Raw genomic sequence first — 14,331 nt, 5'->3', positions numbered from 1 at the left:
GAGAGACACTCTTCTGATGAACAGACAAATACATGACTTTTTAAATGAATCGTTAAGTGATGTCATCTTTTAAAGCTGACAGCTTTGGATACTCATCAGAAAACTCTTTCTTCATCATTCATGGTAAATAGCTGAATGACACGTCAAATTTAACAATCCAAAGCTATGAATTGTCATCAGAGGTCTGTTTAACACACCACACAACCGTTACATCTAGATGTGCTGCCAAATGTCAAAGGAGAAAAGTAAAAAAGTCATTCTGCCTTTTTACACATGGTTAATCTAAATCGCCAAATTGGAAGTTGCAACGAAAATTACTTTGAGAGTATCTAATTGAAAACATTTTTAATTTCAAGTCTTAAAAAAAAAAAAAAGGCACAGCTGCAACAAAGTATGGCAATATTAATGAAAGCATATCTGGCACTCATTCAAATCTCTGCCTTCCTCAGTGCTGTGGAAAGAAAAATCACTCCCCAATGGAAATTCACCGTTTTCACAGAAGTAAAATCTCTGTAAAAATGGGTTTCAGCATTTGCATTAAATGTAATTAAATAATGTAATTAAATTGTTGCAGTAATTAGTGTATCTCTGCATGCTATTTGGCTCCAGGAATGCTCAGTATTTGCAATCCAGATTGAAAAGAACTGTATTTCTAGCAGAATTTCGCAATGTCAAATCAAGCTAAAATGTTTGTTCAGTTTTTCAACCAACTTCACAAAATAAGTTGAGTAGGAATACATGAAAACAAGCAAGCAGATGTAACTGTGACATATTACAGAATGGCAAGTAAAATTTTAAAGAAACTTCAAACTAACAGGTAGCAGTATGTCCTTCTGAAGGACACTGGATTGAAAATAAACCAGGACACATGAAGAAAAGACAATGTAAGTGATCTCTCCTACAAAGAAGGATTAAATTTCTTCCGGTGAATGAATGCCTTTGTTGTCTTTTATATAGAATTCAAATTTAATAGCAATACAAAAAGTTGCTATGGGTTCTTACGTGGCTGTTTATAGTGATGAAATAGCAGTTGAGCTGTATTTGGTACTGTGGGAGAGAGGCCTTATTGTAAATAGTACCAACTAGAGCCATGGAATAACACCATGGAGGTCAGTGGAAGGATACCCATTCCTTGAAATGGCAGGCAGATTAATGTAGGGCCCAACCCCAGCTACCTGATCTACAGATGCTGATGGCTCTGTCACCACTGGCTGCGACTCCAGCTCAAACTAACCCCTTATAGACCAGAGTGCCAAGGAGTTTTTAACTCAAGTTGGTCTTTTCAGCCTAATTAATCTCTGTTCTCACAGGTAACTTTTGCTGGTTTTAGTTAATTAGGGCTTATGTCAACAACAAAAGGGTTTAAAAAAGATACACTACATGCAAGTCATTTACAAGCTACAGTATCTGAAGACTTCTATCTGTAGGTGAAATATAGGCACAAGTGAGAAGAAATGTTCTGTGTGGAGACTTGTGCAAGGTGGATTCTGCAGAGCCACTTCCTCACTGGAAGGGCACCCAACTCCTTAAAAGTCTCATGGTACCCAGAGGAATTGCTAGCAACACTTGGCAGGGAACATAAACACCAGTTTGTCCTACCAATGTGTCATTTCTCTGCCTTGAAGTAATCTAAGAAAAAGAATTATGGCATTTCTGGCAATACACAATTAGCTTAACTAGCAAGATATGCTGTTCTACTCTATCTACCCACTAGTAGTTCACCAGGCTGATGCTCTATTCCAGAACAAGAATGACTGACTTTCTACTCCACGCTCTGATAATTATTCTGGAATTAAATGAGTTTTTACTGCAGAGCAGAGTGGCCCATGAGGGAACCATTGCAGCACAGATAATGGCATAAGAATAAGCAGTGGCAGTGTATGAAGGAGAATTTCCCAGCACAGATAATGGCATCAGAATAAGCAATGGCAGTGTATGAAGGAGAATTTCCCAGCACAGAAAGCCCAGCATCTGAGAATTGCTGAGATGTTATCTCTGACCTACTTTAAGTAAAGTACCATAGAGATATCTCCACACAGGCATCCAATTATTTGTTGAAATCAACAAGTACTTTTGTGCTGCACAGAATTAGTACAAGCTAAAAGGGAGAGGAGAGCAGGATGATAGGTGGAAAGAAGTGTTCTTTCTGTAGCATTTGCTAGCACAGGAATTGATCTCACAAACGTGCTCATCCAAGCAGTGTAGTTCATTCAGCAGAGCATCAACTCCCATCAAAGAGTCATTCTTAACTCGGAATCAGCATGTCCATAACAGCAACAAATGAACGGAAAAGAGCAGAATGGTTCTTTAGAAACAGCACAGCTGTCTCATGCATCCCACACTGCCACATACAAATGTTTTCATTGACGGGGGGAAAGGAACCTGCCAGCCTTGAAGCTCAATGCCACAGTTAAAAATGGCCATCAAACCCCAAAATGTACCCTGCAAACTGGGGAGGTGAAGACATTAGGAACATTCCTAGAGAAGGCCACACCAAAAAAAGGATGCTTCTAAAGTTCTTACAGTATTTTCAACAGCAACGTGCCTAACAAAGGATTTTACAAGGCAATAAAACACCCTGCTAGGTAATTAAATTCTTCTAAGCTGGCTCTTGCAAACTGTATGGTTTATTACAAGGAGAGCTGTCCCAAGGGATTAACAAATGTTGTGTTGAATATGAGAAACATTATATTTCTTTGCTTCTCTGAAACCTTGTGAAACACTAAAATGGTTTGAGAGACAAATTTAGAACAAACTGATTTAGGGAGAATAAATCCTAAGTGTTCCAGTGAATGGTGTGGTGTCATATGAGAGGAAGGGTCACTTTTACCTTAAGAGCACAGTTAATCTCACTTACAGTGAGAAAGTCCACTCTGGTACAAACTGGTATAAAATTCAGCTCAATTAGTGAATATATGAAATTTTTTACCAATTATGAGAAGATAATGTCTTTTTTTCTGATTTGTGAAAATTAAAACCTTGATCAACTGACAACATAGGGGGTTTGGTAAACAGCACCATCTCTACTATATTATTTTTAGAACAGCTCTGTACCTTTAATAAACTCTTGACTGTAAGAGGGAAAAGAGAAAATTTCCATTTTGTCTGATTAAAAAATAACAAACTAAATGTTTGTGCTAAATCAAATTTTTTGGTTTAGACTGGAAAGAAATTCAGTTTAATCTATAAAATTACACCCCAGACCCTGAGAAACAGACAGTAAAGAGAAATATTGCTAATGTTTTTAATATTTATTAGAAAAAATAATTAAAATAATACTAAGTTGAAAATTTAATTCTCCATCTGAAACCACTTATGGTATCCTATTTGCTTGCAGAAACAAGATTTAAAAGGCCCATTATTACCAAAACCTCAACATTTAAACAATGCAATCTCCAGATTCTAACAGTAAATTCTGTAGCTGTAATCAGTTAAAAATTTTCAACAATTGCTAACCAGGAAGAAAGACTCTGAAACCTGCACTTCTCAGAGCAGGATTTGTTAGTCCACTAAATATCCACCTTGTTCTTGTGGAAAAATTAGACCACAAATAAGGGAAAATAAAACAATAGGGAGAAAAAAAGCACAGCACCTGGAGTAAAACTGACAGAAATTTGAACCCAATGCTGGGTTAAGTTTTTGTTTCTATAAGAGTAGGATACTGGTTGGTCTCTTTTTAATCGAGTTAGATTCATTAAGGTACATTAAGATTTAAAGTGTAAACCTCAAAATCTAAATACCCTGCCACCTAACACCATTCCAACCAGAAACCTGCCAACCACATTCCCAATCAATATCAGTAGATTTCAGCCCCTGTCCCACAAACTCATCAATAATCAGGGAAGGAAGCCTTTTGCTATTGAAGCTTCTAAATCTCTTATGACTTTACATTCAACTTAATAATCTGCAAAACATGAAAACTGGAAAATTACTGCTCTATATATATCATGGAGGTGTTATCAATCTGCAATCATATCTACAACAGTCAAATTTTGGACAAGGATTACTCAAGCTGCCCCTTAGAAAATTCTGAGGAATAGTATGTCCATAACATCTTTAGAGGGCCAAAAAGCATGGGCTGTATGAGGACAGAACTAAATAATGCCCGGTTTTCCTTAGGGTTTATTTCTGATTATGAAGGTCTTTGAAAAGAAATGGCATTACAATTTTTTTTCCTCTGCAGGTGTGACACCAGAAATGACCCTGTCCCTACTGGATCCTGTGATCTTTAATAAATGGTGACATTATACAAGTTTGAAATGTTCTTCTCTACCTGTTTTAATGGACTTTGCAGAAACACAAAATTGAAATTCAAATTAATTTGAAATTACTATATTCAGTCCTAGCTGAACTTAGTTAATAGGTTTCAACTTGATCATTACCTCTGTCAGGCTTAAGCAAAACTACATGCAGAGGAATATTCAGAGCGGAACCCATCAGCTTTACTTAGTAGGAACCAAGGCTTAAACAGTCATGGCAGAAGGGGCAAGCTGTCTCTTTCCCAGTTCAGCACTGAAATGGCAGCTAGCACCTTGCTCCCTCCTGTTAGGCTTTTTGAACAATTGCAAGTTTTATCCCCAAACACGAGTGAAGTGAATATCAATGAATTACTAAAACAGGCAAAACAAGAGCATTTGTTCTCATGAGCATAAAATGAGCACCACACCAGGACTCTGAGCAAAAACAGCTGCAGGAGGTGTCATTCTGTACCATGATAGATGGTGCTGCTGTTGCTGTTGAGATAAGATTCCACCAGTGGAGCCTGCTCCTCCGAATGCTTCGTCCTGCGCGTCCGTGCCCGGCTGTCCACGTTGGACTGAACCATCAGCGGCTCCTGGCGCTTCTTCTTCTGCTTCTGTTCCAGCAGTGCTCTCTGGAGAAAGGCACAGAGAAAAGCATCTGTTACTGGACTCCAAACAGCAGCAACCCACCATGGAAAACAAGGGTCAGCTTTACACCTTCCCCAGCTTTACAGCAGTTGGCAAGCGAGAGCTTGGGATGTCGGGTTATAGGAAATCTTTCCAAAAAAACACAACCAACCAACCCACTGCTGAAACACCTTCTGCTGAAAACAGCAAATAATTAAAATACATCTTTCTGAGCAGCCCACCAGCTGTCAGAGCTTGCTTGGAAACAACCCTTGGGAAAACAACAGAGTGAGAATACTGGCTGCGAAGCAATGGGAGGGTAAGCAAGGGCATGAGGCAGAGATGCCAATTTCAGTTTCTGTAAATTAAAAGCAGGTAATTGCAAACTAGAATCGAGTGATAATACTGGACACGAGCCTAATTTAACAGCTATAATAGATGAACTTTAATTAAACACTTAAATTTTCTCAGCTAGACCTGCTGAAAACCAAAACCTTCGGCACCCAGCAGCACCACAGGGACTTTATCTGAGCCCTCTTCCAGAACCTCAGAGAACTGAACTGTTAATTTTACTTTTCTATTACCTTACCGTTTCCTTGCTTCTGTACAGTGATATTTTAGCTTCTAGAAAGGAGATGCAATAAAACTGGGGAATAAAAATGTAGAGTGAGCTCTTTCAGCTCCCTAAGTTGTGTTAACACCTCAACATGACTCCGACATAATCAGAATTAAGTACAGGATTATGGCATAAATAGTACTTGAATTTGAAAATGAGATGCTGGTAGACATGCAGGCTGATTAAATAGTGGCAATAGAAAAGGATAAAATTAAACTCACAGGGTTTAACTATAAAAATGACAACGATTTTTGAGAAGGGGACCAGAGAAATCAAAGTAAAAGCAGAAACGTTAAAACTTGGTGACACAATTCCCTCAGATTTCAGGCATGGGGTTCTCCTTTGTACAAGTCATGTTAGGAATACTGTCAGAAAACAGGCAACATAAGCACACAGTGCCACTAGGTTACAGCCACAAGAGATAAACCCACTGAATAAAAACTTTGTGGTTAACCTCTGTTGGCTGCTGTGACTGTTCCATCAGTGGAGTAACAAATACATTGTACAACAGCTTAAAACAAGTCCAAGGCAGTGGGAATCACTCAAACCACAGTCTGAAGACAAATTTTAATGGAAGTTAAACTTGTGAGTTTACTTCAGCCTCCACAGATCTTTATTCTGCATCCCCTAGTCAGAGGATGCGATTTTCTATCAATTATCAGTGTTTTCACTATTCCAGGATTTAGACTTTAAGGAGCAAGAAAGTCCTCCTCCAAAATCTTACCTGTCTATCAAGCTTCTGCTGACGCAGGCTGCTCCCCTCATCATCCAGAACACTGCAAAGACAAAGAGTACATAATTGGAACAAATTTATCACTCAAAACAACACCTAGCATCACCCAGGGGAGGAAACTCTCAGAGGAGTTATCCCTACAAAACTCCCACTATGTTCTTTGGAAGTTTGTCTGCCCTAACAGAAAAAAAACTTGGCTTCAGAGGATTTAAATGCAGTCCATGAAAAATTGAAAAACTCTGGCTCACACAAACTTCAACAAAAATATATAATCAGGCAGCTCACAAAGAAATGCAAAATCTACAGCTACATTTCTTTTCCACTCTCTTCTAATGCAAAACATCAATGTATACAGCACTGACATTGAAAATCTGCATATAAAGCCTAGAAAAGGGGAGAAGAGTAAGTGAACTGCTTAGCAACTCAGCAGTATTTAAAATTATGGTAGGAAAATTAACCACCTGATGTTTTATACACTGAAAACCACAATTTATTCCTTAATATCTGAGAAGGCACATACTTCAATGTCTAGAGATAGGCAAGATAAACAGCATTGCTCAGTGCCATATTTCTCTCTGCTAATTGTTGTTTGTTGGGAGACTAGCTCCTGTGCATTCAATCATCTTCATTAATTGGATATTAAAGACTGGCATTGAAATCAAAAAGCTATTTTTGCAAAGTATTTTATCAAAGCACTGACTAGGCTTTATTTTTCTGGAGAACAAAGGTCTCTATTGTAAGAACACTATAGTTAAACATTGAACACAGATAATTGAATCTTTTGAATCTTTTAAAAAGTACGATGTCAACTACAAGGAAAATAGTGCTATAGAACAAAAACAATAGCCTCTTACAAGGAAAATTAATTTTCTCCTACAATACACTTTTATAAAACGTTAGCCCCTTCTCTTATATCACTCTTAACAATCAAAAAGAGCAGAAAAAAAGACCCAGGATAAACAAACCTGGATTCTGACCTACATACGAACCAAGAGTATTGCCATGGAAATTGCATAAAAAAATGTGAATTGCAAGTATTAATTCACAGCCCCTAAGAGACAGTAACACTGTAGCAGAGTTAGAACAGCTAATAAAGGCATGCAGAATGCCATCTTCCCAATGCCAACATTATCAAACACCTATAATTAAGCATTTCTGGTAGCATCAGCCTTTCATAATTTTTCTTAGGTTATATGCTAACAAAAGGCTGATGTTCCACAGATTGAAACTGTGCTGTTCAAGTACCTCAGGTACGAAATTACTATCTCTTGTAGAAGTAATGCATTACCCATAGCCCACTAAAAAGATTAAAGAAAAAAACTCCCTCACACTCATAAAAATGTTCTGCTTTACACCAAGCATTCTTCATTTTATAAATTACAGAAGTTGTAAAAGGAAGACACACATTCCTCCATGGTATACAATATCAGGTTTGCAGAAGAGTGTGTTTCACTATGACTGCAGCAGTATTAGCTGCACTGCCAGAAAATACAGTTACCCTAATGGAGATTTTCATCCAAACAATTGAGTAATAGACATCTAAGTGTTAAGTTTCAGGCTCAGTGGCCTGAACAAATCCTTCTCATTTCAGACAATGCTTGAAAAAAAGCCAAACCCATGTAATGATGCTGATAGAGACCCCAAGAACTGCAGAGGCAGCAATGCATACACCATCCTACCATCCATGTCCTGGCATGACACACTGCACAGAACAAGGGGGCAGGAAAATGTCCTGTGCCTGAGTGGGAAGCCACAACAAGGCAAATTCAGGTTCAGGCACAGCTCCTTTATATCTCGATGCCCAGCAGTAGCACGGCAAACATGGCAGTTTAAATAACACCCAACAGCAAACCACAGGCAGAGAATGGTGTGATTTGCATTCAGCATTCCAGGAATGTAAAGCAACTATCAGATACACCAGAGGACTGCCAAAAAAAAAATAAATTAAAACTCCATCCAAAAATCTATGGATGTTGCAATGCTAAAACACCTCTCCACATTGCCCTTCTTACTGCAAGACTTTTTTTAAAAAAAGCTTCTGAATATTTGCAATCAAAGCTGAGACTGAGAGCAGCATGCCTTGACAACGTCATCTGGAGCTTCCAGCTCCTTCATTATCCCACTTCATATTTTATAAAGGTCTGAATAGCTTTCCACAACCTTTTTTTAGGCATGCATTAATGACAAGCCTTGCACTTAACATTCAACAAATAAAACTGAATTCCAGCTTTCTTCACCAACACCAAGAGGTTGCTTCAACAATCCTCTCTCCCTCCAGGATGCTGGATTGGTAAGAGAATGCCTTGCCCCCACCATACAGCCACACCACTCTTCTGAATTCTTCACAGGATAATGTTAAAAAAGGTTTTATTAGCACCAACTCTATCTATTTTAACAGTTACTCAGTTCCAGTATCACTGGAAAGCCACAGTTCTGCCCTTTCTTGGTGTCTAATAACACTTTACGCAACTCCAAATACAAAAAAGGTTCAGTTTAGCCAATATATTCTTCTGCCACAACAACGGAGCACTCCAGTTTCAGGCTGCACTTTGTCAGTGTTTTCTGCAGAGCTACTGGACCTTGGAGTTGCTGACCAGCAGCCAACATTTCACGTTCCCCCATTTCCAATGGACAAAGTCTCCTGGAACTGGGTGACTTCCAAGATATGCCATTAAGGGAAGTCAGGGTTTAAATACGTGCATGCATAAATAAGTAAATAAATAAATAAATAATATCAGCTCTGTTTCCATAGCAATTCCATCAGGCCCTCGCTCTTGCTCCCTGAAAAAACATCTGCAAAGGACTCTGAGATGAAGTGTGTAAGTGCCACTGACCCTTTTTCTCACACTTCAGTGAGTCCTTGCAGAAAGATTTAGCAGATCATCTCATCACAGCATCTGGCAGTCTGTGCATTCTGTCAGATGCTCCATGGTCCAAGAGCTGAAATCCAGTTCTGGATTTCTGCCTTTTATTTCTTTGGAAAACACAAAAGGGTGTGAGCTGTAAGAAGCACAGCCTTTGCCCTTCCTGGTCTTTCAAAAAAAGCAGGAATCAATTGCTCATCCTTCTGGAAGGGTTGTGCACATGGTGAGGACCCAACTTGTCCTGCCCAGTTTTTTTTTTTGTTGCACTCTGGTCCAAATAACTGGGATGATCAGGAACTAAAGGCCCAATAAGCAGAAAAACTGTGACTGAAAGATAGCAGGAAGTAGCCTCAGAGAGAGGCTGCTAGAACAATCCTGCCTACATGTTTGATGTGATGCTAGAAAATCCCAGGAGCAACATGAAACTCAGTCAGATTTAATAGAGAAATATAACTTTATAATTCATGAAAATTGAATTATTGAAGAGCATGCATACATATTAGCAATCTGCTCAGCACACTGAAGTATCCTGAAGATCCAGTAAGATTCATTTTTACTCCTATTTGATCAAGGATCATGCATCTGCCTGGCATCTTGGCTATGGCTCTGACCCACTTAAAACAAAAAGCAATTTTCCACTATACATAATATTGTAAACAGCCCTTCAGCTCTGCGTAATAGCCTGGTCCAAATTCAGCTGACAAATCAGAGCTTGTATATATTTCCTTGCAGAATCAGGGAAAAAACATTCTTCTATCCAGAATTTGAACAATCCACCCATTAGAATTTACTAATACTGGGTTTAAGAAGTCAAGGCTATAATTGCCCATTGTAAAGATTCATACCAATTGCCTGGACCAAGGCCCACAGAGACTAAAATATTATCTTTAGACAGTATCATTTTCAAATTTCAAATACGGCATTTGATTCAAACATCTCAACTCCTGTTTTTTAAAGGAAAAAAAAACATTAAAAATAAAATCACATTTCAGTCAAAATATTACTTTTCATACCACCCTTTTAAGGCATAAAATCTATTTTGCAGAAACAGTTTCAACATTAAATTCAATTTATAGTAAGCCAGGCTTACTAAAGTTCTGCATGTCATAACAAAGATGAAAACATATGAAAGGATTTTAGTATTCTAAGCTTTTTATAATCTCTATTCCTTTAAAAGCATTTAGAGAGAAATCCAAGACCAATCATTTTTAAAGATGAAACTTCATGATCACAGAGAGCTCCACACTTTACTGCTGAGATGAAGGCAGAAGATTCTGTAAGTCAACAACTTGCTACATTTTACTGTAATTCCACATGGGGTAATTTCAGTTAAAGCAAATCTGAAAAGAGTTAATTCAAATAACACTTTTCACAGCAAGTACTTCCCCTTTGTTCTTTGAGAATGCAAACTGCTTGTATTTCAAGAAGCCATTGCAAAAAAAAAATAAATAAGAAGAAATGTTTCTAAGTAGAATGTCCAAGATACATGCAGTCACTGACTTTATTTAAGGGGTTTTTTTAAAAGAAAAAGTCTGCCACAGTAAAGCAGCTCTATTGTTTCTGCTCTATGAACAAGGCAATGCTTTTGTTCCTTCCTGACACTGCTTCATAAAAGAACATTTTCCATGAAATTCGTGGAAAATTCATGGATTCATTTTCCATGAAAATAACTTTTTAACCAGGACAAAATCTCACCTAGCACATCTCTGCAGCCCAGCACTTAATGCATAACAAAGTACAGCTGCTCAAACAAGCAGACTCATACTACCTCTAAACTTTAACACACTGTTTAAGACGTGTCACCCTTGCATTTTCTGGTTTTGTTGCTTTATAATATATTACCACCAGCAACACCCAAAAGCTCTGTGTGAAATTGGGGACCTTTGCACAAGCAAAATGAATATTCATGGGCAGAGAAAATTTCTGAAACAAAGAGTTCACATTATAAAAAGATGGAGAATTGGCTAAGAAATTGTTCCTCCCATTTAGAACACTGAACCAGATGCAAATGGAAAATTAGAGGTGGTATTTTCATCTTGAGTTTCTTCTGCCATATTGTGAGCAGCAATTAAAAAACAATGGATGATCAAACCAGATAGAAAGAAAAAGAAATGCACCATTCCAGACTAATCTTCAAGATCACTCTGATCTTTTCCATGCACTCTGCTGTGGAGGAAAAGCTGCTATGTTTCTGTGTCAAGACAAACAGGTTATGGGATCCTTAAGAGCACAACAGACTCAAAAGAACAAGAATGGGTGTAATGTGCCATTTGAACATTAGTCTCCAAAAATACAGGAAATAAAATTCCTGTAAAGAGATAGCACTTGGCTGACTGGATACCATCTGTCATATTCACCCAATTACACTTCTCCCTAATCTCTAAAAAGTCTCTGCAGTTCCATAAAGCCCAAGTGCTCTGAATAATGTTACTGTTAATTCCTTAAGAACGAGCTTTCCCGCAGCACTGATGAAATGCTACTGTAAAAGCCCATTAGCAGGGTTAGGGACCTGCAGGCTGAAGTCATGCTCCAGAGGGGAATGACACACATTTAGGTTCTTCAAACAAGTGAAATTCTACCAATTCCTAAGCAGCGAGGTCAACAAAAATCCACACACCTGCAAGACCCCACCTAAAACAAGGTCTGCCCCACGATGGTCATATGCTGAGCACACCAGCAGCACTTGGGAGAACATGACTGTATCAGGCACAGGTTAATCAAAGACTTCTAAATGAGACAAAGCACTCTGAAAGACTGCAAGGGCTCCCCTCATGCCAGGAATCACCAAGGCTTTCTGACCCTAAAGCAGCTGCTCATCACCTGATTTAGAGTAAAACCTGCCGCTATTCTCTTTACAGTAAAATGAGTGACTGCTTTCCTGGGCTACCTAAGCAAGGAAAAGTCTGGATATTGAAGAGCAGCCCAAGGACACTGAATATTATTTTGCCCTTCTACTGCAAAGAGCAGCAACAGCAACTCTTGGATTTCTCCCATGCCATGTTCAGAGGGCAACAACCTGCCCTTACAGGTCACCACTGAACTGACCAGGAAAGTACAGACACCAGGAACTGCTGCAGAAATCAAAATTGCATTTCTTTAGGTGAAGCTTCAGAGGAATAAAGAATTTCACTGTGAATCCGACATAATAAATTAGAGCATGCCAGTCCAGGAGTACAGCATCACCTCTTCTGCCTGTGCAGAAGACCTTTAAAAAGACTGAAAATAATAAAGCAAAAGGACAGGGGGAAAAGGCAAAAACATGAAACAGATATTTTTATGAGAAGTATCAGCAGCAAGCCAGCCACAAAACAGAAGATGCAGAGGATCATACACTGTGCTGATGATCCAAATGGCACTAAAAGTAATGCCTGCAGGGCAGATGGTTGAGAGCAGACTGCACTTGCAGTTGTACAAATAATTACAGAACCAAATGCTTTATTTTCTTCTCAAATCCTGGATGGCAAACTAGTTTAAAAATCAGCAAATTAATGAGACCTTCCTGAAAGGTTGTTGGTACTATTTGCTCCAGTAAGGTTTATCTAAATGTCCTTTGTGCATTAAGATCTATGACACTCATTATGTCTGGCAACAATTCTGCAGATTAACTGAAAGCAAATGTAACAACAGGAACACATTCTTTTTTTTTTTTTTTTTTTTTTTTTCTTAATTCCATGTAGATAATTGTTAAGATTAATTCCAGCCAAATCCTCAGCATGGCCACACAATTGCCAGAGATCAGGTTGGGAAAGCTAAAGCCCTGATAGAATTAAATCTGGCCAGAGATGTCAAGGACAACAACACAAGCTCCTGTAAGTACATTGCTGAATAAAGGAAGAGTAAGGAAAATATTTGCCCTCTCCAGAAGGAAATGGAAGACCCAGTTACCCAGGACATGGAGACAGCTGAGGTACTCAATTTTTTTTGAGTCAGACTTCACTAGCAAGTGCTCCAGGCACACAGCCTGAGTGCAGAAGGGAGAGGCAGGGACTAGGACAATGAAGCACTGCTCTCCATAGGAGAAAGCCAGGTTTGAGAGCATCTATGGCAGCTGGAGGTGCAGGAGTCCCTGGCACCTCAAGAGATGCATCCACAAGTCCTAAGGGAACTGGCAGAAGGAGTAGCTAAGCCACTACCCATCATACTTGAGAAGATATGGCAGTCCAGGGAAGTGCCCATTGAACTCAGGAAAATGAGGAGATGATTGGTAACAAACAAACAAGTTCCCTATTGAACTCAGGTGCATGGAAAATAAGGAGATGATTGGTGACAAGCAAACATGGTGACAGTAAGAGCAGATCATGCCTGAAATATCTGGTGGCCTTCTGTGACAGGGCTACAGCACTGGTGGATGAGGGAAGAGACACAGACACCACCTACCTGAAGTTTTGCAAAGCATTTGACACAGTCACCTCCACAACATCCTTGTCTCCAAACTGCAGTGGCATGGATTTAACAGCTGGAGCCCTCAGTGGATGAGGAACTTGTTTCATGGTCACACTTAAAGAGTCATGGTCAATGGTTTGGTATCCAAGTGGAGACCAGTCAGGAGTGGCATTCCCAGGGGTTGGTACTGGGACTGGTGCAGCTGTTTCTGACACAGACAGTGGGATCAAGGACACCCTCAGTAAATCTGCCAACACAAAGCTGTGTGGTGTGGTGACACACTGGAGGGAAGGGATGCCATGCTGAGGGACCCCGACAGGATGGAGAGGTGGGGCTGTGGGAACCTCATGAAGTTAAACAAGACCAAGTGCAAGATCCTGCAGCTGGGCCAGGGCACAAGCACAGGCTGGGAGGAAAAGGGATTGGGCAGCCCTAAGGAGAAGGACTTGGGGGTGATGATAGGAAGCTCAAGAGGACCCAGCCATGTGAGTTCTCATCCCAGAAAGCCAAACATGTCCTGGGCTGCATCAAAAGCAGCATGGAGAGCAGGGTGAGGGAAGGGATTCTTCCACTCCATTCAGTACTCCTGAGACACCACCTGTGTCCAAGTCTGGGGCCCACAACATAAGAAACATGTGCACCTGTTGGAGCAAGTCCAGATGAAGACCCAAAAGAGGATCAGAGAAATTAAGCACCCTCCTATAAGGAAAGGCTGAGAGAGTTGGAGCTGTTTAGCCTGGAGCAGAGAAGGTTCAGGGGAGACCTTGTGGCATTCCAGTGCCTGAAGGGAGCCTACAGGAACAATGGAGAGGGAGGTTTTACAAGGCCATGTAGAAATAAGACAAGGGGCAATGGTTTCAAACTGAG

At 39.6% G+C, this 14,331-nt stretch overlaps 1 protein-coding gene across 4 annotated transcripts in view; it reads right to left on the bottom strand.

Annotated features, from left to right (window-relative positions):
• The window catches only part of TUB (TUB bipartite transcription factor), an 89,271-nt gene that overhangs the window by 54,933 nt on the left and 20,007 nt on the right, over nucleotides 1-14,331 (bottom strand). For 3 of the 4 annotated variants that reach the window (XM_083863530.1, XM_083863532.1, XM_083863531.1), the window contains exons 2-3: nucleotides 6,209-6,260; nucleotides 4,711-4,873 (exon numbers count right to left, since the gene is read on the bottom strand). In XM_083863530.1, the coding sequence (XP_083719656.1) occupies nucleotides 4,711-4,873; nucleotides 6,209-6,260 (215 nt within the window). Of the gene's footprint in view, nucleotides 1-4,710; nucleotides 4,874-6,208; nucleotides 6,261-9,051; nucleotides 9,139-14,331 lie in introns of those variants that run through there. The other variant, XM_083863533.1, reaches the window with a different exon arrangement.

Source organism: Zosterops lateralis, assembly GCF_965231275.1.
Source record: "Zosterops lateralis genome assembly, chromosome: 6".
NCBI lineage: Eukaryota > Metazoa > Chordata > Aves > Passeriformes > Zosteropidae > Zosterops > Zosterops lateralis.
Note: the sequence above shows the minus strand (reverse complement) of the source record. Positions and strands in the feature narration are given on the sequence as shown.